This window comes from Rhipicephalus microplus, unplaced genomic scaffold, assembly GCF_043290135.1.
Source record: "Rhipicephalus microplus isolate Deutch F79 unplaced genomic scaffold, USDA_Rmic scaffold_19, whole genome shotgun sequence".
NCBI lineage: Eukaryota > Metazoa > Arthropoda > Arachnida > Ixodida > Ixodidae > Rhipicephalus > Rhipicephalus microplus.
The window spans coordinates 79229-104505 of NW_027464592.1; the positions used below are offsets into that span (position 1 = coordinate 79229).

The 25277-nt window shown below is 42.4% G+C and overlaps 1 protein-coding gene and 1 long non-coding RNA gene across 2 annotated transcripts; one reads left to right on the forward strand and one right to left on the reverse strand.

The window, feature by feature from the left end:
• Nucleotides 1-1033: 1033 nt before the first annotated feature.
• LOC142785230 (uncharacterized) lies at nt 1034-3615 on the reverse strand. Its single transcript, XR_012888879.1, has 2 exons — nt 3403-3615; nt 1034-3330 (listed from the first exon to the last, which is right to left on the reverse strand). It is a non-coding gene; the product is annotated as an uncharacterized LOC142785230 (long non-coding RNA).
• Nucleotides 3616-4291: 676 nt separating this feature from the next.
• On the forward strand, nt 4292-17335 carry LOC142785228 (protein O-mannosyl-transferase TMTC1-like). Its single transcript, XM_075883668.1, has 9 exons — nt 4292-4371; nt 4869-5012; nt 7973-8184; nt 9877-10012; nt 11792-11936; nt 12774-12911; nt 14160-14282; nt 15053-15130; nt 15324-17335. The coding sequence occupies exons 1-9, from the start codon at nt 4292-4294 to the stop codon at nt 15456-15458; spliced, it is 1191 nt and encodes a 396-aa protein (XP_075739783.1). The 3' UTR covers nt 15459-17335.
• The last annotated feature ends 7942 nt before the right edge of the window (nt 17336-25277 follow it).

Below are 25277 nucleotides of genomic sequence, written 5' to 3' on the forward strand. Positions count from 1 at the left end.
GATATTGCAAATGTCGTTAAGATACATATTAAAAAGCAATGGTCCTAATATACTGCCCTGTGGAACGCCACAGGTAACAGACTTTAGTTCAGATTTTATGTTGTCAATGCAAACAGCCTGTTTTCTATGCGATAGATATGATTTCAGGAGCAACTGCGCCTGTCCACGAATACCATAACATTCTAAGTTTTGCAGGAGTATAGTGTGATTGACAAGATCAAACGCCTTCGAGAAATCTACGAAGATACCAATAACGAAGGCTTTCTTTTCAAACTGTGTTAATATATATTCCTTTTGTTCGAGTAGTGCTAGTTCAGCAGATTTATTTTTACAAAACCCAAATTGATTTGGTGATAGTAGGCTATGTTTATTAATAAAATCATACAACCTAGTATATAACACTTTCTCAAAAACTTTCGAAAATATTGGAAGTATGGATACTGGTCTATAATTACCTAAATCATTGCGATCTCCTTTCTTATATAGAACCGTTACTTTAGCAACTTGCATTTGTTTAGGAAATGTACCGGTATCTAAACATAGGTTAAATATGTCTGCAAGAGTAGGCGCAATGACGGCGGCAACATGTTTCACAGGTCTCACTTGAATGCCATCTATGTCACAGCTATGACTGTTTTTAAGGTTTTGTAACACTGCTATAACTTCTTCTGTTGTAACAGGGCTCAGGAATATTGTATCATTATTAAAAGAATTAATGTATTTATTAGAATCATCGGACGGACTGTTATGGGCGAGAGTTGTAAAAAAGTTGTTGAAAACTTCCGCCAGTTCTACTCCAGATATATCTTTATCATTTAGCTTTAACATACGTAGGGAAGCCTGTGGTTGCTCCCGTCTAAGTAAGAGATTTAATCTTGACCACAGCAAATCATGGCGACCGTTTTTAACTTCAAGTAAAGTAGAGTAGTATTCCGCTCGTGCCTTACGCAATTTTTTTGTTAGCCTATTCCTGTATTTCTTAAATACCTTGAGGTCATCAGCTGAACGCGTATTTAAGAATACTTTGAACAGCTTATCTTTCGTTTTAATTTCTTCGCGTAATTCAATAGTTACCCAAGGTTTGCGCGTTTTGCGTTTTAATCCGCGCACTTTTAGTGGGAAGCAGGAATGATAAAGCTGCTTGAATACGTAGAGAAACTTATCGTAGGCCTCATTTGCATCATTTGAAAGGCCGGTGCCATCCCACTGAACTTGTGTTATTGAGTTGTAAAATAAACTCAGGGTTTGGTTTGTTATACGCTGATATGCAGCTTTTTCTTGCCAGTACTTTACCGCTGGAATCTTATTTATACTTAAGAACACCGGAAGGTGGTCGCTGATTGCGCATGTTATTACACCTGTTGCAGCTATTGGTTGAGATGAGTTCGTAATAAGCAGATCAAGAAGAGACGCACCCTCTGGTGTAACCCTTGTTGGAATTTGTATAAGGTTAACGAATCCGTTCGAAGCCAGAGTTGTGTTAAAATTCATAGCAAAATAATTATCCTTCAACAAATCAATATTAAAATCCCCACCAGCTATTAATGTGTATTTACTGTCCGTTATAAATGAAAGGAAATTATCGTAAAACTGGAAAAACTTGAGCGCATTTCCCTTAGGGGGACGATAGCACACCGAAAACACGAACTGACCAGTACAGACTGATATGATTTCAAAATCATCAGTAATCAGAGAGTACGAGTCCAGCTTATCGCATTCTATATTGTTAGACACCAGCAAAGCAACTCCACCTCCTCGCTGGCTGGAGCGGTTCAGAGAATAAGTTTTATAGTGAGTCATCGTAAAGGTGTCAGAATCATTGGTGCTCCAAGTTTCAGTGAGCATGACCAAAGAAAAAGTAAATGAAAATTCACCGAAAAATTCCTCCAAACACATGGTCTTGTTTTTTACAGAGCGTACATTTAAGTGAATGGCTTTAAACGATGTTGGCTTAGTAGTACATGAAGTAATTTTATTAAGATCACTCGGAAGAAAATAACTCATGTGCTCCATCGTGATTACATTTCAAAAGAAAACAAAGCATTCAACGTGAAGCACTATAGGTGCTCTAAGTCGCTCTTTCCCTTCACATGCACAGCATTCACTCCCTCGCTTTTCCGAACGAGAACTTTTCCGTTGAGATACCAAACAAACTTGTAGCCTTTATCTTTGGCGCATTCTTTCGTTGCTTGGAGCAGTTCTCTATTGCGGCGTGTCAGATTTTCTTGCATGAAAATTGGTGGGTGGCTATCCTTAAGGTTCTTTTTATTCCTGATCCACTGGTCCCTTATCGCTTGCTTTGTAAAGCGGACAATGATGCCTGGCACCTTGCCATGTTTTGCAGGAATTCGATGAACATTCGCAACATCCGATTCCATTAAGTGAGGCACTTGAAGTTTGTCAGCTACGTCATTTAATGTGACCATAAGATTCTCATTTGCTACTTCTCTAATACCATGCAGTTCCAAGTTTAGCTGCCTGCTTCTAAATTCAAGGTCATGCATCTCTTTTTCAAGTTGGGCACAGGTTACTTGATTTAGGTCATCTTTTTTTTCAAGCTCAGACACCTTTTTTTTATGTCTTTTAAATCGGCTTCTTGATGGCAGAATTTTTGCTCAAATTCATCGAACTTTGTAGATATGAAGGTAAGAGACTCTTCAATGCTTTCAACTTTTTTTGTCAGGGGCATCAGCCGTTCTAACTTCTGGTTAATTGACATGAGGGCAAGCTTAATTTCTGTTTCAGAATCATTACTGTCTTTACTGCACATGTTGCCACCACTAGCACTTCTACACGACGGACACTGCCATGATTTCTTTGCGGCCTCGTTCTTTGCCTTGAACGACTTTTCTGTTAGGCCAGCGCATTTTCCAAAGTGATAACCGTTCTCGCACTTACAACATTCCACAAAGGGCTCGTCAGGAGAGATGAGCAGATTACATGTGTTACAAGAAAGAGACATTGTTTCAAGTGTAGCTATGCAACCACAATACGGTGCCCAGCGGTACACAAGCAAAACCAATAGCAGCAGCAGCGACAGCAGCAGCAGTAGAAATACTATTGCAACTGAATATTATTGAACACAGTAACACTAACCTGCAAAAAGAGCAGTTTTTGAGACGATGTTCACGGCTTGCTGCCGCTGCTGCTAAGTGGTGGGCGGGTCACCGTGCTCCGCTTTTCTTGTGCCGAGCTGGCTAGATGCGCATGTGCAGAGACGACTTGCGGGTGAATCCTCGTCCCAAGGGCAGATCCACGTGAAATTCGCAGAAGCGGTCCGGCGAAACACTTCTTGCACTCCGTTCACTGCGGGTCCGGACGTAGACGACACTGCAAAAAGAGCAGTTTTTGAGACGATGTTCACGGCTTGCTGCCGCTGCTGCTAAGTGGTGGGCGGGTCACCGTGCTCCGCTTTTCTTGTGCCGAGCTGGCTAGATGCGCATGTGCAGAGACGACTTGCGGGTGAATCCTCGTCCCAAGGGCAGATCCACGTGAAATTCGCAGAAGCGGTCCGGCGAAACACTTCTTGCACTCCGTTCACTGCGGGTCCGGACGTAGACGACACTGCAAAAAGAGCAGTTTTTGAGACGATGTTCACGGCTTGCTGCCGCTGCTGCTAAGTCTGCTCACTCTTTCCAGACGCAAGACTATCGTCTTTCGACGACATTTGCAGAGAAGCATAAAGAAACGGGGTTAATTTTTTTCTAACACTAAATGCTCTCTATGCTTTCACTTTCTGCTCTGCGCGTGGCTTGTCAAGCAAGCAGCTGTTTTTAAGGGACATAATTACGGGTTTCTAATTTTCCAAAGTTTACAAAAACGTGACAACAATGTTGGCGTTTATTAATTAAACCATAGTAATTGGAGAGTTTTCGTGTGTTTTTCCGTTAAATGTTTAACGCTGTTAATTCACTGCACTGTATTTCTCCCTATTATAGCATAGGCATGACTCTACTTGTGGCGGAAGGACATTGTCGCCTTCACGTGCGGTGCTCTAGACTGCTAAGGTGGTGCACTACGAGCCTGTGCGTCATTCTGGTGGTGCTCTTTGCTGCACGCACCTGGAACCGGAACGGCGTGTGGGCATCCAGGGAGGCCTTGTTTGAGTAGGTGAAATTCATGTTGTTTTTGCCTATAGTTCAAGGCCCTTTTACATTACCTCTTTATGAATTGTTAATGAAGATTGAAAGTGATTTTGTTTTTTTCTTGTATTCAATATATTTACATATTGCGAACAAGGCTTTATGTTTATTCCAGATCGGGCATAAGGGACGTTCCAGAAAACGCAAAGATGCATTACAATTACGCAAAGCTGCAGAAGTACACAGGCAATATAGACGTGGCCGTTAAGCACTACAAGCTGGCGATTGAGTGAGTTCTTTTTTGTGACTGGAATCATTGTTCAATAGTACTTATACGGAGAAATCTGGCCCTAATGCGTTTTTATGCATATTTATTTATTTTTTTATTTTCAAGAATGAAGTGTTTCTTGCTCTCCTTGTCGACAGGCATCAAGTAACATTGAACAAAAAGCCACCAATATTGCCCCGGCCCTCAAATGAGACCATTCGATCCCTCAAACGAGGGGTTTAGGTTTTCAAACAATATCGCGCGGGCATTCAATCGAGGTGAGGGGGCCCAACCACCTAAGTGTTGAAAAATACGATCTCCTGTCTCTTATTTATTGCACAAAGCTGCCTTTACAGTGGAGGCCCAAATGAATGGGAAAACAGGATTTAGTTCTGTTATGGTTGCTGGTATGGTTACCCATGCCCTTTAGAAGACGTTAAGCGTTCATTACAGAGGGTAAATAAGTAAGTACGTAGTTAGAAGTTATGAAACATCTTTCAACCTTCGGAATTGCGCAGATTGTGGCCGGATCACGCCAGCGCTCACAATAACTTGGGCACTGTGTTGACGTCGGCTGAAGAATCTGAGCATCACTTTCGGTACGCCTTGCACGTCAACCCAAACCACGCAGGGGCTCATTTCAACCTCGCCAATATATACAGGCACGTGTGACTTCCTCACCTCTAAAGAAGTGAAGCAGTAAAAATTCGCATAACCAAGTTGCAGAGAGCCACGTTCATAAGGCGAAAAACCGTCCATTGTTAACAGTAGGGTTGCAAAAACCATTATCAACCCGACGGTGTGTGTGACTTCCTCTAATCGTTTCGATCTTCGCGACTTACAGTTTAAATATTAGGGGACCCTGAAGCTTCGCCTTTTGGAGTTGAACGCGCTAGCGATCTTCTGTGCCTAACGCGTACTAACAAACACTTAGTTCATGAAACCTTCTCGATATTCTTATGAGCCCACTACGTGGTCCTAAAGGCAACACGCGTAATAGCGTGTGTTCAATTTGTAGTGGGGTACCGGCTTTAAACCATGAAGCCATCCTCCCTGTCCTTCCTCATTTATTCCTAACCTCCCTGTCCTTCCTCATTTATTCCTACTCCTCCTCCTCCCCCCGTAAAGCAGAAAGGGCCTTAGGATTCCTACGCCAGTTTTGCATTAAAAAATCAGGGATGCGCAGGGATACGTTACTTATGATATACAAACTTTACGTACCACCTATTCTGGAGTTTGGTTGCGTTCTGTTTTCCGGAAGTGCTGAGTACAAATTAAGACCTCTTCTATTGCTAGAAAGGCAAGCTTTGTGGCTGTGGCTCGGGCTACCTAGGTGTGTTGCGAATAGCGTGCTTTATTTGGAAGCTCGAATCATTGCACTTGATGCAAGATTTCGACAGCTTACCGTGCAAACATTTTTAAAACTATAGAATGCCTCCTCTCTTGTTTACAGACAGTCTTCATCAAATATCCATTGTCTTTTTTTAAGCGCCTTTGATGTCGGTAGCAAAGACCCCAAGTCATTTTTGTGGAGTCTCTGTTATCAAATCTTCACGTTTCCCTCCAGCATTCAACTCCCCAAACCCTATGCTCGATGCAAGTTGACTTATTTTCGATGACATTTTTCCAAAAAAAACGCGAAAAGTTTTCCAAACTATGTTCTGGAGGGCCTTCTTCAAGACCATCTCAGTCAAGTTCCTAACAACGGATGCAACGCAAAATCTTCAGAAGGCTTGAGTAGGTATTTCATCTCATCAGCATAATTGGTCGTTGGCGCTCCGATTGCGTGACTTCACACCAATGTATCTCGCAGAATTCCTGGCTCTTCGAAAACTAAGTTCTCCGCAATCAAAAGCTATTATTATTTCAGATACTTTGTCTGTTTGTACACATTTAACGTCCGCCTAGCAGTCTCCTCTACTCAAGATATTTTGGTCTCTCGTACCGTGTACTCTACCAGAAGTTCGGTTTCTTTGGGTCTCCGGGCATGCTAGATTCGCACTAAATGAAACTGCAGACTCGCTCGCTGCGGCATCTTTAAAGTTCCCGGTGGTACTATCAGATTCACAGTTCTCTTTCATTACTGCGAACAATTCAAACGCCTGTTAATTTCGAAAATGAACCAAACATCGCTCATACAATCTGAAGAATTTCGGCACTTGCACCTCACATGGAACACCGCAAAATGCCGTTCCCGTCAATGTGAGGTGACCCTGACAAGCGTTCGCTGCAGGCTTTTTTAGTTAAATTGTTATCTCCACAAATCAAGATTTTCATTCACTAACCTATGTGCAGTTTGCAATGAAACGGAAACAATAGATGACTTTCTTCTCACATGCCGCCGCTTGGCCTCACTGTGCCGAATAATTCTTGAGAGACCGATTGTTATGCTCGCAATGACAAATAATACATACACCTTTTTATCGTTTGGAGCCACTCAGTAGGGTGTGGGCCGCAGTGGTATTCTGCCAGCGCTACATAAATTCATTTAGGCAACCGGAAGGATACACTGCTAGTATCGCTGCTAGTATAGTGGTGCTGCCAGATATACAGAATTCTTTTCCCCCCTTGTTTATTCTTGCTAATTTGTTTTGTACATCCTGGTTTATCTCATTCTTCTGCACTTTTTCACTATTTTAAAGAAATAATATTATTGTTCTTATCTAATTTCTCTCTTTTTAGCTGGCGTTGTATAAAACATTTCTATTATAAGGTACAGTGTGGCCAACCTCCCTTGAGGATATGAGCCCAGATCTTGTAGGCGACGAGACAAGACATATGTTCGAACGCCCGCTGGATACGGGTGCTTGTACTACGCATTATTAGTGCAATATTTCATGTTGCACTGTGAAGCCTGCATAACGAACGCCTGTGCTTGTAAAGCATGAAAGCTACTTTCACTTCATTTGCGAACAAGTGAAGTTATTTTCAGTGCATTTAGAAGCAGACACGTGGTCGCGTGGTAAAACATTCGCTAGCCATGCAAACAACCCGATTTCAATCTTCAATCAGACCCAAACGAACCTAGTCGTTCCCCACTCTGACCCACGTTTTTTTATTATTTCTTTCGTTTTATCTTTCGCGATTTTTCGGTCGCACACAAAATGATGATTTTTGCTCATGACCAGCATCGCCATCACCAACACCAAAGCTGACACAGAAGCCAAAGCCGCAATTCCAGTAAAATGAGCTCTTTAATACTATCGTGTTAAAATATGCATGCGCTCTTTTCAGTTCGTGTTTGCACGTGTTTGGCTCGTTGTCTGCATCAAAATTAGTCTATCGCACAGTAAGCCGTTGCTTCGGACAAGAAAAAATGAAATCTTTGGCAGAGATAGAGACATAATTTATTAGAAGTCAGGGAGACTGACGTAAGCTAGTGTGCGCTAGCCTGCCGTGCTGCACAGTACGTAAAGCAGAGGGGGAAAAATGTGCGTGAAGTTATGGTGCGGGAAAGAAAAAAGGTATGCGTATACACAAAAACCACGTCACACAAAGGTTTTGCTAAAGTCTGCTGTTCACTCTTGTACTCTGCAGAAAATTAGTCACAGGCCTGACAGCAGTTGTCGACTTCACCTGGGTGCAAATGCTCACGAAATATTCATTTATTTTCAACGTGCAGCAAGCAAGGCCAAAAGGATGTCGCAAGGGCCCTGTTAGAGCGGGCAGTTGAGCTCGACCCCGATTTCTGCGAAGCCTACTCATCGCTTGCTGCCCTCGCGGCTGACAGAGGTGGCCTCGCCGAAGCTGAGAGGCTGCACCAGATGGCGTTAGGCAGCGATGGCCGAAATGCCGACGCCCGGAACAACTACGGCACATTTCTTCAGTCGCATGGTGAGGCATATTTTACAGTGACTTCTGCTTCTGAATATTAGGTCCAAGTTCGTACTATGTTGACATTTGTTGCGTAGTAACCTTTTCAGTAGGTAAGGGACTAGTAATTCTTCTGATACACAACACCTAAATTTGATTATTATGATGATATGTGGATTTTACGAGTGCAAGGGGCCCGCTTGGCCAAAAGCGCAATGAAGAACGACAAAAGAATATTTCAATAGGCTGTGATTTACCAAGCTATGTAAGAGAAGTAAGCGATGGTGATGTTTGGTGGCCATATAGGAGTGTAAATTTCCATGCCTTAAGGCGGGTTAAAACTCGCATGTATGCGGATGACGTGAAATGTATGCGGACGGAATAAATGACAGCGTTCGTGTTGACGGCTGCTGCAGTCGTGATCCCTGCCCAGAGGTCGAGCTACAATTGGTCATGGAAACTCTTCCTTAGTAAAATCAGCTATACCTTAAAAATATGTCACTGCCACTAATAACAAATAATGTTTCTCTAGCTTCGATCTGTGCTTCCAGGTATAAAATACAGCGTAATAAGAGGGCGGCAAGCGTTTCGTGATACAATCTTCAGAGTTTCGATCGCTGTCAGGCATGTTGACCCGCTGTGATGAAACGATCAATCAATCAATCAATCAATCAATGAAGCTTTATTTTCATAAATAGATATATGCAATTACAGGGATTATTTGGACCGATAGCCTAAAGTGGCTAGTGAACGGTCCAATACAATGTGCAACATAAAAAAGTGTATAGGTCAGCTCTGAGGTAACAACATAAAAAAAACAATCATGTGATACAGATAACACAGTAATACATTTTTTCTTGCAGATATGCATACTTATTAGCTTGCAGCTAGTTTCTATACATAGGCACTTATTAAAAAAATACAATGAAAATCGAATCACACACACATGCTTACATGTCTTGACTCCACAGAAAAAATGATTTACATGCCATGCTGAAATTACGTGCCGTTTTAATCTCTAGGGGGACCGTGTTCCATATTTTTGTTCCACTAAACTGTATCGGTACTCAGCTTTCGGGTGGTGTGCATCCCACATGGCACTGCCTGTTGTTGTAACCCCTGGCATTTTTGTTCTCTTTCGTCGCTATTTTTCGCATCGCACTAAGAGAGCGTCACCTGAAGTCGAGTTGTCGAGTCATGAAAACAAAAATTACGGACCACGAAGTGCAAGCAAGCTGGCAGAATAGGCCGCATGCCGCACAGCCACGCTCCCAAATGTTAATACGGTAGAAGGATGCTGGGGGCCATCTAGTCAACAAAACTGCAAATGCTGCTTTCCCTGTGCAGAAAGTATAAAAATGGCCGTTGTATCTTCCGTAAAACTAGTTGATAGAAACACTACCTAATTTTGGTTTGTTTAAAATACGTTACCCAGATGTGTATGGACTATACTGCGAGAATTTTAGTGTTTAAACTGATATATTTACGCTTGTTTGAAGTATCGTAATGGCAACAATGACAACGTTCTAAGATGCCAGCGCTTTGGTCGTTATAGCTTTTCCGACCCAGCTTTTTCTTCAGAGTGTATAATAGCCCTATGCCAGTGACACCACCTATTGCCTAATTTTTTGTATCTAATTTAGCTTGGATCACTTGCTGGCATACTATTTTTCATGTGATTTCTTAGGTAATCATATACCGTTTTCTGTACAGGCCGTACCAAAGAGGCGATGGTGCAGTACGAACAAGCTCTCAACATCCAACAAAACCACACTGTGACACTCTTGAACGCAGCTAAGAGCCTTCCGAGCATGAATCTCAACAACCAGGCCGAGAATCTCTACAAGAAGTAAGCAGCGAGATTATACCTACAGCCAACCTTGCTGCATAAAACTACATTCACTGAGGAGCTTCCCTGTTGCAAAAATTTTTTAACCACATGACATAAGGGGTCACCTAAAGACAGTATAGGATCAGTAAATTTTCTGGCAGTCTCTAATACAGGATAGGTATAATAAATATAGCCCCATAAGCACCAAGACCACGTCCAATGTCTCAAATATTTACTTTCTCACATGTTCAATTTGGTAGGCCAAGTCGTGAGAGGGCTTTGAAACAAGCGAGCATCGATTTAAAATATCGCGAGCCAAGAGACAAAAAATAAAATCAGAGAAAGGCAGAGAGGTCAACCGGAAATTAGAGCATCCGGTTTGCTGCCCTGCACCAAGAGAAAGGGGAAGAAAGATGAAAAAGAAAGCGAAGAGAGAATTACACGCGCGAAAAAAAAAGATAGCATATCCACGGGGTGAATGATGGAGAGTGGGTTGTCGTACGTCGCGATCTTGTGGGCACCGCCGCGCAGCTTCTTGGCACGCTTCTGCCTCGCGCGCTCACCTATCAGGGTTCCGTCTTCGAGCATGCTGCTCTGGAGCCTTGTCCACGCGCATGCCGCTCTGCAGCCTCGTCCATCCAGCAACCTACTGAACGCGCCCGCGTGCCAGAACGGATTTCATTTTACTGGACCACGCCCCCGAGCGTACGGCGCCGCCGATGAACACGCGATCGCCGACGTCTTCATCTGACGTCATTCCTATTTTCTCGCGCGCTCGCACATCGGGGTTCCGTATTCGAGCGTGAGCTGCTACGTTTTGCACGTGTCATAGTTTTGATCGACGAACCGTGAATCATCTGCTGGCGGCGTCCGTCCGTCGTCTGTCTGTCTGCCTCTCTGTTTGACGCATAGACGGACAGATCGACGGATGAACGAATGCAGGGACGGACGGAAGCAGAGACAGATGGACGCAGAGAAGGACGCACGCACGGACGGACAGATGCACATATGGACGCACGGATGGACGCATGAGAGAACGAATGGACGCATGGACGGATGCACGAATGGATGGACGTATGAGCGTATGGACTCACGGATAGAAGGAAGCATGGACGCACTGACGGACGCTTCACCCCAGTCATCATCATTCACTCAATGAATATACTGTTATTTTATTATTTAACATACCACAAGTATTATCCTGTAGTATCGTACCATTTGCATTTTTCAGCGTATATGCATTTCGTTATATGTATACACGAACCACCCTTACGGGTGGTTCAAGAAGTAACAAGAGGGGGCTACTTACGATTACGACGGGACGCTCAGCCCACGCCTTAAGGAGCTTCGCTACTAAAAAAGTGCGGAGGTGTTGAGGCCTACTGAAGAGGCCACTGCCATGCAAAAAAGTTGAATAAGACCTTGACTGATTTTTTGTGCGAAGAAAGATTGTATCGGTTTTCGAGCACTGCACAGACAGCTGCTGCATTAGACACTTGTCAGAACAATCGTGAGCCAAACATTCTCAACAAGGTACGCGATTGTCGATGGCCACTAGCTAGGCCCTTATTGTGAGGGTGGGATATCTGAATAGCATAGCTTCATGGTGCGTTCATGTTCCAATAATGGCTTCCTTACATAATGCTTCTTCGCAGTTTATTTTAACGTTCCCTGAATGCTTAAATGCCCAAACTGTACGCCCATGCACCTTAGTGAGTTTTACCCTAGAGATAGCCATAATGGCTTAATTTTCTCAGATCCAGTTTCTGTCATTCAACTCTCTCCTTTAGCGAACAGGGCCCTCGCTGTTGAGCCGGATCCACGGGTGATGCACAACCTCGCTGTGTTTTACGTCAGTGCTGGCCGCCTGGATGAAGCAAGGCAACTGTTTGAGAATATTGACAGGCGTTTCCCGGAGAACCGTGAAAGCAAGGTCCACTATGTGAATGACGGACGCCAACGAGAACTTTGAGTCACCAGTCAAATATTTGTAACACCTAGTATAATGCAACGTTAGGCAGCACGGGCTGGTCTTTTTCACACGCGAGAAACATCAAACTAGAGGTGACAGACCATTAGTGTTATGCATTTATTACTGGATCACTTACATAAAAGCTTCTGTCTTTCCTTTTGGTAATTACCGTAAGGTAGGTTACTTGTAAGAAAATCTAAGCAGGGTTTTCAAGTAAACGCGGAAGTTCATTGCCCTTTAGAAATAAAATATCTGCAAGACTAGCACAATATTCTTACGTAAAGCATATTTTGAGCAAAGTGGACTGACCTTGACGGCTGATGCATCTGGTATTACACGCCCAAGTGAAAACGTCTGTTTTGTAGTGGAAATTTTATGTAAAATTTATTTTAGAAAGCTAGTTATGTAACACGATCTGAGGGGGTGTAAGAGTAGCAGAAGATGCGGCATGCATTTAAATTAGCTTTCATTATCGAAAGGTATATGTTGAGAGGAAATATTAACGCATTTAATAAAATATGAAATGAATGTTCAGGAGTGTGTGCAATGTAAAGGGGGCATAATTTTGACTGTGTTGAGGTTGATGCCAATGCGATCTTGAAATATATAACGTGAGATGTGAAATTTGTGCGAAAGTTGCGTGATTCTACATTAGCAGTTAAGGCACTGCTGCATTTATATTACTAAAGTGACTGTTTTTCTATGAATGAGCGTCTTTGTATTTGTGCTTGGCCATGTGACTATTGTTCAAGATTGAAGATACTGTCGAAAACAATTGACTGATTTTTATTCTAACTGCATTTTCAGGCTCAACTCCTAATTCAACTCCGAAGTTTTCAAGCAGCGGAGGACCTCCTACTGCACATGATGGAACACAACAGCACCGACAGAGAAGCCTTGCACATGGCTGCCATTTTGTACAACCACATAAACCGCACAGTCGAGGTATTCCTTACCTTACGTGAACAAATCCATCATTTATTTTTGTTTGTATGCAAACGAATAATGCGACTGTGCATAAAAATTGAGCTGCCTATCAATGTGTATTTTGGGTGATCACGCTTGATATTGCCGTTATTTATTATTCTCTTAGTATTCATGTAAAAAATATTAATGGTCTCGTTCATGTTTTTAGACTTTACATAATGCAATAGCGGGGCGTAATGCTGCAAATTTTGTATCATTGTTGGCCACTTAGCCTATGCCTCAGGTGACTTGATTTCTTACAAACATTTCATGGTTCCACTTTACCCTTTTACGCTTGTAAAGAGAATTTAGAGCACATATAAAATATTGTTTTTCAATGGAAATCTGCTTCAGGCAGCAATGTGTATCTAGGCCATTAAAATTGAAAGACAAAGTGCCTAGCAAGTATATAAACTGTGTACTCGTGTATGGAGCAGCCAGGTTTCATTTCTAGCCACGAATTGGAGATGTGAATCACTATTTTTGTATGTCAGATTTATACAAATTTGTTGATGGCGACTGATTATTCGTTTAATTATTTACATATTTCATGCCGGATGCTCTCCCACAACGTTACAACTCTTCAAGATGCTGTAAGAAGGACCAAAAGTATAAATAACTCGTTGTGAATACTAAACAATTTATTGTGTTCTTTTACAAGTACATGTCTTACGCAGTTGCACTCTTTTGAATAATCACTATGCCATTCGTATACCATATTTAAAAAAATTATTAATTGCTTATCATGATGATTGATTGACTGATATGTTGGGTTTACCATCCGCAAACCACTATATAATAATTATAGATGCCGTAGGGGAGAAGGCCAGAAATGTTTACCACCGGCGGCTCTTTACCTTGAACCCAAATTTGACAAACGGCCGTACGAAAAGTAGATAATGCTGTTGCGCCTTTTTTTTTCTTTTACGGTGCTTATTACTCCTACTTTTAAACAGCTCCGCTAGCATACCTTTTCTTTCGACCAACACGATTTATTCTAACGTTTTATGACTGTCGTGGGTACATACCTGTGTGTTGCTTTTGCTGTTATTATGACATGACCAAGGCCGATAATTATAGAGCATCTTGCTTCGTCTGCCGAGAATGTTTCCTCAGCTGTCCTGAATACAATTGATGAATGCACAAACTTCTGTACATTCTTGTAATGATGTTTCTGATCGATAAATTATTGATCACAATGTTTTCGAATGCTCGCTAATGTTTCAGGCACTGAACTACATATTGAGGGCTTTGAAGCTGTGCGATGTTGATGATCCCCTTTGTGCAAAAATACACAGTGACCATGGTGACATACTGAAGGACTTAGGTGATCTCAGCACTTCGGCCCAGGTTTGTACAAGGCACGCCCTTTTATTAGAGTACACTGTCTTTGACGCGATGAAGTAGCTTGGACAAAATAATAATTTGCTGCAAGCCAAAGCAAAGCCCAAACTCTTGCTTAAGGTCTTTATTTTATTTCTGTTCATTCTTCCATAGCTCGTAATGCTATTTTTGGACAAAATTTTGCAAGTATATATAGGGGTTCGTACATGGTAGCATTATGAGCTAAAATATTATAAAGCCACATTCTATTTCAGAGGCATATATTGATAAAATTTGATATTTTGTTACCTTTTACCACATTTCAAACGCACCGAGTTTTGTGAAATGATGGTGCGTATTTATTTTATTTAAAAGAATGACATTTCGCAAGACATAACATCACGCGATGTCACGGTATATATCTCTAATACTACTTAGATAATTATTTGTTTCCAATAAGTGATTTTTTATTGAAATGCAGACATTCCATGTTCTCGCACCTTTCACGGTAGAATCAATAACGTTCACATTTCACTATGTGCACATATATTGTGTCCTTAGGCGTGTAAATTCTGCTGAAAAAATTTCACTTCGCATGTTTTAAAAATATTAACTATAACTTTCAAAGAATAGCAAATTTTTATGAATCTTTTCCCACGGGAGTGTGGGCAAGCATAGCTAAGAGGCATCTGCTCAATTTCGTTTTATTTATACGACCTATATCGATTGTGTTTCATGAAAATACCATACATAAAAACAGGTGAAACACTGAAAGTGCTATTTGTTTTCTGTTTCAGAGCTACGAAGTCGCAATTCGTTTGGATCCTGATATCGCTCACGCTCATCTAAACCTTGCTGTGATAAGGCACTTGGAGGTTAGTTAGCTTTGGTGTTGCGAAATGTAGTAAAGCATTGAACAACTGGTTTAATTATGCATGAATAAATATTTTCTTTGCTAACACGGGATACTTCATTGCTCCGCTTGTGCTTGAATGACTGGTTATTGAAGGCAAAACTATTTGTGTAGGCTCTTTTAGCAGATTTTATGCTACACGTTTTTGTTTCCAGAGTGACTACCAAGGAGCCTTTCTACACTACCAAGTGGCCTTCTCTCTAGACCCAAAGAACAAGCTCATCACGGACAACATGGCCAAGTTGAGGCGACGACTCACGAAGCATTTGCCGTTCCACGACTGTGTTTAGTGCTGGTGCGCCTTCGGAGTGCGTTTACCGTGCCACTTCTTAGCAAATAGACAATAGTGCTTTGGACAGTGATTTCTAAAGTGGATTCACGAGTATCGCTGTCTGCGTTCCGTAAACTTTTACAGTGAGCATACAGATAATCCAATTTATTCGCTCCAATTGCACAAAGGTCGTCACCGTACCCAAAAATGGGAACTAATAGTGCCTTCGAGGTGTGTGTTACGTCAATTGTGCATTGAAATATCCCGTCCCGATTCACAGTACTGATAAAGGCACCCTCAAAAGAATTGTGAAAGCTTCCCGTTTGCAATAGGAAAGCTCATAATGGTTCAATGGCTTATTTTTATATACCGTGAAACTCGTCTGGCTTCGAGTTGCCGACAACTCGTGCAGTACATGCGCTTATTCAATGTCCACGGTATCGCCCATTGATTGTTTATGGCGTTAGTAAGGCATCACACCATGATCTCGTCACAACATGTTGCTGTGCATTGATCGACTGTCAATTATTTGCCATTGCTTTAATAGACGACTTATAAAAGATTTCTTCTACTGCATACTATTGTTTCTTGAGTGCGAAAAAAATATTACTGCACGGATGTTTCACGTACAGATTTTTTATACACGACATCTTAGAGATTGTTCTTGTGAATTGTTAAAATGAACCTATACAAAAGTGAAGGGCGACTACCATCCCCTTTTTTCATGTTGTTTTGTCATTACGCCTTTAGGCAGAAATGGAGAAAAAAGATAACAACTTAGATTACTGATTGTGCTACGTGTGTCAACCTTTGTACCTTCTTCCTCATTTTTAGCACTTGTGAGGTTTCATGTTTTGAAAGCTATTACTTCTCCGAGCAGTGCCGTAAAACTATGCAACAACGTGCCTTGATTTCCAAATGTCAGTGTTGTTAGTGGGTGAGTTACTGTAACGTATTTTCTCTGCAAGTGTCACAGATTCGCTCATACACGGTTTGTCGCAGTGCATTGTCCTATGCGTTGTCGTATACGTGTTTAACAATTGAGCAGAAAGGTATACAGCACTGGAAGTAGTAAAAATTTCCCGTAAATAATCTGACGCCGGAATTGCGATGCAGCGCGTGTAAAAATTGAGCCTCTTTTTGGGACCTACAAAGTCTCTGCAAAACGTGTGTATGTTTCGCTTTACACGATGCAAATGAAGCCATTCGTCATGAGTGCCGAGTGTCTGCGAGTGTATATTGGAAGTGTTGTTTTTTCATACTACTTAGAACAGCAGGGAGTTGAGATAATTGACAAGCATTTATGACAACAGAAGTGCAGGCATGTAGACATGAGCACAACAGAACAGATGAGGACAACACGAACACACTGTTGACGTTGCCTTGGCCTGTTCTCTGGTGCCTGAGTCGGCCCGCTTTACTTCTTTTGCCGTCGAGCCGTTGCCTCGTAGAATATTCTTTATAATATTATTTATTTTACTGATAAATTCGTCGTTTAAACAAATGCGCAGTGGACTATTTGTCTGTGTGCTTACAATATTTAGAGGTCACGGAAAATTGAATGACACAGAAGTAGGAACACAGGAAAATGCTGCGAGTTCCTTCTGGGTAGGACAGCAGTGTCACATCTACCAAATGCCTATCGGCTATCGCAGAAGTGGCAGTATACGCTGTCTGTTTTTTCAGCAGCAGCATACAGTTGCATAACCGCGTGCGACAAAAGCTGTATTACCGTAACAAAGCTCGAAGCACTGCAATGGAATGAGTGTACGTATGGTCAGGGAAGGCGTATACCAGTAGGAATGCTTCAAGTAGAAATAAACAATTGCCCATGTTCATAGATGTGATTAGAAGGAGCGAATAGCCCCCTTATGCCACTAATTTTTGGTCAGGCACTCCTCGGGTTTGTAATAATGTTCATAGTTTTGTCGTCTGTTTCTGCCAAAGACAATGGCATTACATTTATTGTGTGATGGCAAATATTGTGTTATTTGAGTGGTATAACTATGCGTACGTGTCTTTTTTTGAAAGTAAACACAATATCCAAAAATATAGTTCAGCTCTAAGCGGCCTTCATGCAGCTTAGGTTCAAGAAAAAATTAGTTGGTGTTAATTGCGTATTGTGTGTCAAGTACAACAGACGAAATAGAACTGGCAGAGCTTTCGAAGTTGATTAATAGACGTAAAGTATGCGATGTAAGAAGGTATAGCAGGGAGAGAATTGAACACGCTCTGAAAAACGGAGGAAGCTTCAAAGCAGTGAAGAGGAAACTTGGGATAGGCAAAAGTAGGATGTATGCACTAAGGGACAAAGAAGGCAAAATAACTACCAATATGTATAGGATAGTTAAAATAGCGGAGGAGTTTTACAGAGATATGTACAGTAGCCGAGACAACCACGACCTTAATACTATAAGAACTAGCAGTAACCCAGACGACAGCCCTCCAGTAATGATAGAAGAAGTCAGAAAAGCTTTGGAGAGCATGCAAAGACGCAAAGCTGCTGGTGAGGATCAGGTAACATCAGATCTACTGAAAGATGGAGGACAGATTGTGTTAGAAAAACTAGCCACCCTGTTTACGAGGTGTCTCCTGATGGGAAGGGTACCACAGTCTTGGAAGAACCCTAACATCATCTTAATACATAAGAAAGGAGATGACAGGGACTTGAAGAATTACAGGCCGATAAGCTTGCTCTATGTAGTGTACAAGCTATTTACAAAGGTAATTGCTAACAGAGTAAAGAAAACGTTAGAATTCAATCAACCAAAGGAACAAGCAGGATTTCGAACAGGCTACTCAACAATTGACCACATTCATACTATCAATCAGGTAATAGAGAAATGCTCAGAGTATAACCAACCACTATACATAGCCTTCATAGATTACGAGAAGGCGTTTGATTCAGTAGAAATATCAGCCGTCATGCAGACACTGCGGAATCAGGGCGTAGATGAAGTATATATAAACATTCTGAAAGAAATCTACAGGGGATCAACTGCTACCATAGTGCTTCATAAAGAAAGCAACAGAATACCAATCAAGAAGGGTGTAAGGCAGGGAGCACAATCTCACCAATGCTACTTACCGCGTGGTTACAGGAGGTTTTCAGAAGCCTAGAATGGGAAGAGTTAGGAATAAGAGTTAGTGGAGAATACCTTAGTAACCTGCGCTTCGCCAATGACATTGCATTGCTGAGTAACTCAGGGGACGAATTGCAACTCATGATTACGGAGTTACACAGGGAGAGCAGAAAGGTGGGTCTTAAAATTAATCTACAGAAAACGAAAGTAATGTACGACAACCTCGGAAAGGAACAGCGCTTCGAGACAGGTAATAGTGCACTTGAAGTTGTAAAAGACTATGTCTACTTAGGGCAGGTATTAACCGCAGAGCCTAACCACGAGATTGAAGTAACTAGAAGAATAAGAATGGGGTAAAGAACATTCGGCAAGCACTCTTAAATTATGACAGGTAGATTGCCATTATCCCTTAAGAGGAAGGTATATAACAGCTGTATCTTGCCGGTACTTAGCTACGGAGCAGAAACCTGGAGACTAACAAAGAGGGTTCAACTTAAATTGAGGACGACGCAGCGAGCAATTGAAAGAAAAATGGTAGGTGTAACCTTGAGAGACAAGAAGAGAGGGGAGTGGATTAGGGGACAAACGGGGGTTAAGGATATCATAGTTGAAATAAAGAAGAGGAAATGGACATGGGCCGGGCATTTAGCGCGTAAACAGGATAACCGCTGGTCATTAAGAGTACTTAACTGGATTCCCAGAGAAGGAAAGCGGGTTAGGGGGAGACAGAAGGTTAGGTGGGCAGATGAAATTAAGAAGCTTGCGGGTATAAATTGGCAGCAGCAAGCACAGGGCCGGGTTAACTGGCGGAACATGGGAGAGGCCTTTGTCCTGCAGTGGACGTAGCCAGGCTGATGATGATGATGATGATGATGATGATGAATTGCGTATTGTGGGTGTTCATCGTATTCAAAAGGTTTCACACGCCAAATATCCTGCCTTGCTTCAACTATAGCTAGATAACGGAGTCTTGACGGCCGGATGACCTTGCAGGCGCCGTTATTTGTTTCGGCTTACTTCACCAGAGTCTGGCAAGGGTAGATCTTTTTTCAGAAAAGTGCCTCACTGTTTCAATAATCTTGTCAAAACTAGCGTGTTCACGGCGTTCATCAACATTATTGCTTCCTGACGTGCAATCATCCTATTGATATGTTTCAGTAGTCCACCAGAAGTGTTGTCGCCAAGCTGTGGGACGTTTTTGTGAATATTTTTTTCTAAGAGATAGGTCATACTTTTTCTTGACGTCAAACAAGCGAATCTCCGTTTCGTACACCAATTTTTAATATTGTACAATGAGATAAATTCGCTCGCATATCTGTCTCGTATGTGCGCTTGTTTGTCACCGCATGTAGTGAGACTCATTCTAAGATTTGTCATCCCATCCATGTAGGTCTGAGTGTTTTTCGTGTGTTTCAAGTTTGTAAAAGACTTCACGTTTTCATGTCTCACACTTCAAAAAAGAAAAAAAAAGTGATCTGTTTGTAAAATTCTGTCTCGTTTTCAATTTGTGTGCTGACAGCCGCTTCTTGTTCTCGCTATTGCAAAAGTGCGTGTGATCATATCTAGTGCAGCCTTTGGTCTCTACGCGACCTCGAAACTTACCTCTACTGTACGGTCTGCTGCATAATATGTGGAAAATAACCTGTCTGTCAATATTAGGAACTTCACCTTCTTTACAGTGATAGCGAAAAACGTACTTGTAAAGATAACTACCGATGATGTCAACATGAAACTGATGATGTCTTCAAAAAATATAAACACCATTCAACAAGGTCGAGGTGACTTACCTGTCGGCCACGCAAGTTAATTTGTAAACGTTATTTGCAGTTTTGTAGACCAGTAGCATCTGTCATATTTAGCTGCTTTCGACACTGAAGTGCCTTTAGGTACGACAAACACAACGAAAGCGTCGGTGAACCGCCTGTCACCTGCGATAAGTGCTTACAGGCAAGGCAGCCTCGGGATCTGCCGCACCGAGACCGAGGAAACAAACATCAGGAAATAGAAGATTCATATTCTGCAAAAACCACAATACCTGTGATATAAATATTTTTTTTACTTTTTCGTTTTGTTTTCAATCTGGCCTATCCCACAACTGAAAGAGTTGAACAGGCATGAGCAAATCACATAACCTTGGCAAAAACGCAAGCTGATGGATGAACTAGTGGACGCTTTTCAGGGGAATGATTAACTTCTAAGAACATCTCCGATAATGTGGCTACTACATCAGTCGGCTACAATGAACGCCGTACCATGCGCGGCGATTCCACATCGAATGTTGCTGCAGCCTAAATCGGATATTCTGATTACGTGCTCCATTTGCCTTCTTCTGTTTTGCCACTTCTATTTCACGAACCATCACAGGATATTCCTACGTATACCAGCAACAACTATACCTTCCTTCGTGTATGGGAAGGTGCTGAAGAAAGAAGCATGAAAACTTGACTCGAGCAAGCAGCCAAGCGAGCAGAGGCGAGATTGCCACTTTCTTTGGTGGCCTCATGTCGGCTTCGTAAGGGAGTGCGTGCTGCAGAGCAGTCTACTCTTTTTCGAAAAACCACTTTCACCACACCAGTTTCTTTTCCGCTTTGATTCTTCCGGTATTCTCGGTTTTCTGAGGGTGATAGCAGTTATATAGGCACTCTCTACGGGATTTCACTGTTAGTGTCGCAGTGATGCTCCCTATAAAGCCCGCATAGATAACGTCTTCTGCGCATTGTAAGTTCCACCCACGGGGGAATACGCGTGAGCGGGGTAATTAAAGGTGGCGAAAGCAGAGATGAAATTTGATCAGCCCAGCTCTGCCGCACAGGGAGCGAATGCGCAAACATAATCCTGCGTTCGATGTTTACTGTGGAATGTTGCTGCAGAAGACGGGAAACGCCTCAGCCATCTTGAAGGGTACATGAACAAATTACAGGGGAAGGGAGTCGCAAGAGCAGCTGAGAACTTTTATTGGCAGGGTGCGGTCGCGATCGTGGCATGCACGCTAGCTCGGAAGCTATCAGTGACGCCTTATATATCATTATGCGTGCTGCGCTGTAAATGCGAAGATATGGTGAGAGATGCCCTTTACTCAATGGAGTGGCCGTATTTTCTTACTCTAGCATTTTGTAGAGTTACGCAAACGTGAATATAAAGGTGTTAACTGTCAGCAATGATTCCTGTAGCAATTTCTTGCCATTGCATGCGTTCGCTCTTGATGTGAAGCACTGCTCCTTCATTATTCGCACAAGACTGCGGCGAACCCCGAAGCATCCTCTATCATAATCCCCATCTCGTGATTGTAGTTTCCAACATTCTTTGCATGCTCTGCTTGATATCTGAGAGTGTACCGCAAATTGTACAGGGTGAATTTTCTAAGGTATACAACATCATCAGAATTCTTGAAGCATATTCATTTTCAAAATGCGCGAAGAACCTAAAATAAAAGCATCGACTTCCCATTGTCGTAGCCGAAGCTTTGTGCGACCATCGCTCGGAAAGATCTGCGAAGTTATTGTCGGGCACTACAAAAATATCTCAAGATCGATCCCGTTGCTTGTCTGAGGTATTGAACGAGTTGTCACGGTGCTCGGCTGATGACCCCAAGGTCGCGATTTCGATCCCGGCAGCGTCTGGCGCATTTGCTTAGACGCAAAGTGGTACAGGACTGTGTACCTTGCGATGAAAGAGCACGATAAAGAACACCCTTTGTTCGATATTTCCGTAGCCCTCCACTGAGGCATCCCTCGTACTCATATCGCAGTTTTGGGATCCTGTTGCTTTTACATAGCCGGGAATGCTAAACTATTCAAGCATATCCTGATATCATGGCGATGTTTTGCACTCTTTTCACTTACATACACCGGAACTCAAGGCGTACGTTTTGACAGACGTTGGCAGGCTCTTAGAAGATCAGCATCTGCTCTAAGTAGCTAGCCAGAGGCCGAGAACACATTTCTGTTTCTACAAGTTCGATCATTACGTTTTATATGCCATAAAAACTAGTAACGCCACGAAAATTGGCTTTTTTCTAAGGGAAGATGGTTTCGACATCGCTGTAAACTACGGCTGGAGAAACTCTCTACTGGGACATCTATTAAAGCGGTCACCTCTTACGGCTCTATTACAAAAAGCTTAAACTACATGAGATTTCCAATCGAAAGTTGAACACGATAGTCCAAGAGCAGCGTCTCCTCAATTGCTAGCCTGGCTGAAGAATTTTCATGAGCTACGCAGGCATTATTTGTCCAAAGAATTGTTTTCTTGAGGTACCCCGTGTGATCACTATGTACTGAAGCATGACCATGACATAAAAACTGGATTTCAGAAGGGGCATCGAGACAGTCATTTGGACATGCTGTTGGAATTCTGGCACAAGCTGTTCTTTATGAGAAATGATCCATATATGAGTTATGAACAGTCCCACTTTGACTCACTTTGACGTTCGGCACTGAAATGGCCCATGCAGGGGACTAAACTGCGTGAGTGCGGCCCCCTGGCCGAAGTGAATGTCAGACCACTGCGCTACAGGGCATAGATGCTTTTGCTAGCGCCTACGCTTTACTCACCAAGATGCTTCCAGTGAAGCTACACACCAAAAGAAGGTCACTTTCTGTGCTGCAGCGGGTTCTCTGCTTGAAGAATGAACTGCTAGTCTCTCGTCGTATGACATTGAATGATATTGCTACTACACTCATTGTTTCTTCGCCTTTGAGGCAAAAATATAGATTTTTATGCATTACGCAGCATGACTGTATTGTCTTGACAATCAAAATCAGGGGTTTTTCGTAAAATATATAATTATTTTAACTTTTGATGGAATATGAGTCAGGGTGTCTTATATGTACGCTGCTTATTCTGCTGTCCTCGTGTATTAGGTGAATGTAGCCAGTAAGCTACAGGTAGGTTAGGCTAAATTATTTCGATTTTAATCACTTCAAGCTCCAGTAAGCTGAAAGTTTTAAAACGTTCTAGAAAGGAAAAGAAAAAAATACAGAGAGTGTGTGACATAACGCACGCGTAGGTGGGGACCAGTCCAGACGCCTATGAATCTAGCCATCTCGGGGAAGCTGTTGACGGCTGCATGCAACCAGCTGTTAATGGCTTCCCTATTCATGAGCGTGGTAAAGCGCTACTCCACTTCAAAGCTGAAATGACGCCAGGCTCACGGACATCGAGAACGCACAAAAATAGTGCCGAGAGAAAATATCGTCTGGTTAAGCAGCACACTTTTTTAGATGGACAACAGGTACAAGAAGGACGCAACACTGCGCGGTACTCAGGTCACTGTTTCCCAAATTCCCAAATCAAGAATCATCTAGTCAGAACGTACGAACTCTTTATCTTCAATTTTAGGTGGCTCGAGCCGACAAGTGGGACTTGTTCACTCGCGATTGAAATACAGAATAAAGAACCAAATTGAAAAATCCCTCGTTGCATAGATCATAGCTTTAAATGTATCCTTCAAACGCTCTTAGTAGTTCTTCCAAGGTATACTCAACTTGATCCCCATAGGAAGGTATGTATTCAGAACAGCATGCAAAGCCACTTACTCCTACTAATCGTGGGCTATTCACCAAGCAGAAGCTACCTGAAAGCAAAACACTAAAGATTGTTGTAATATAGCAAAGACAAAAACTGGAAGAGTAGGGACGAAAGAAATGGTAGAAAGTGTTGAAAATTATTTAGGCATTGGATAAAATAGGTGTGCTGCTCCATAAATAAACCGACAAAGTTTTAATTATTGCCTAATACTTTGATTGATAACACGAAAGCAGTTTAATATTTTTTAAAGACGTATTTATAGCTTTGTTAATAAATTGAAAGAAAACATTCTTTTCGTCTATATCATCACGCTTCTCGGTCGACCCTCTCAGTAAATGTCGCGACCCAATGTGCTGAATATTATTGGAAACATGGCGGCATTGCGCTCAAAATGTTGTTCCCTGAGCATCATGAGTTATAGTAGTATTACGTTTTACTGTCAATATCTGCAAAAATCTAAAAGAAGGTAAAAAAAGATAGCAAGGAAAGAAAGGGCCGTTCACCAGATTGGCAGAACTGGTAGTGTACCTTGAGGGGAAGGGAGGATTGAAATAAGAGCAAAGAAACAGAGAGAAATATTGGGAGCCCACACGCACGCACACAACGTCAACGCGCAGAGCGGCAGTCTTGCGCGGTATAAGGTATCGATAAGAGTTGTAGGTCGCTCATTCAAGTCTGTTGTCCTTAGAAAAATTTAAAATCCCTTGGTTGCTTCAACTATCGTTGGCTTTTCATTATGGTAAAGGATAAATTTTCTAGTTTGATTTTCCTGTTGTACAGAAAACTTGCCAACTGAACGTTGGTATAATACAAGCAGCTTATTGTTTACAACACTATGGTGATGGTGGTGGTGGCAAAAACATTTATTCCAGAAAAAGTTTACCAGAGAGTGCCGAGGTGGCGCATAAGCGTGCTAGAGTGGCCAGATCCTATTCCGGGATACCAGTGGAGCTGGAAGCTGCCCATGCACGCTCCACCAAGGAGCGTTGCGCAGCCAAGATAGAGCAGCCAAGCAGGTGCTCCTGCCAAGACTCTCTAGTTGGGATAGGGAAAGGGGATGAGAAAGGGACGGGATTAACTGAACACAATGCCACGACGTGATATGTGTCGGCGAGGTCATGACAGGTAGAGCAGGTGCAGTTGATTTCCTGCAAAAAGTGCCTGGCGACCGCAGGACTGATAAGGGTGTTCGTCTGCAGGCGGCGTAGCAGTCGTTCGTCCGCTTT

Excerpts from the sequence above, each read along its gene's own strand:
- LOC142785228 (XM_075883668.1), top strand. The coding sequence starts at position 4,292 with ATGCATTACAATTACGCAAAGCTGCAGAAGTACACAGGCAATATAGAC. Across the intron at positions 5,013-7,972 it reads AACCTCGCCAATATATACAG|CAAGCAAGGCCAAAAGGATG; the intron begins GCACGTGTGACT and ends TTCAACGTGCAG. Across the intron at positions 10,013-11,791 it reads GCCGAGAATCTCTACAAGAA|GGCCCTCGCTGTTGAGCCGG; the intron begins GTAAGCAGCGAG and ends TTTAGCGAACAG.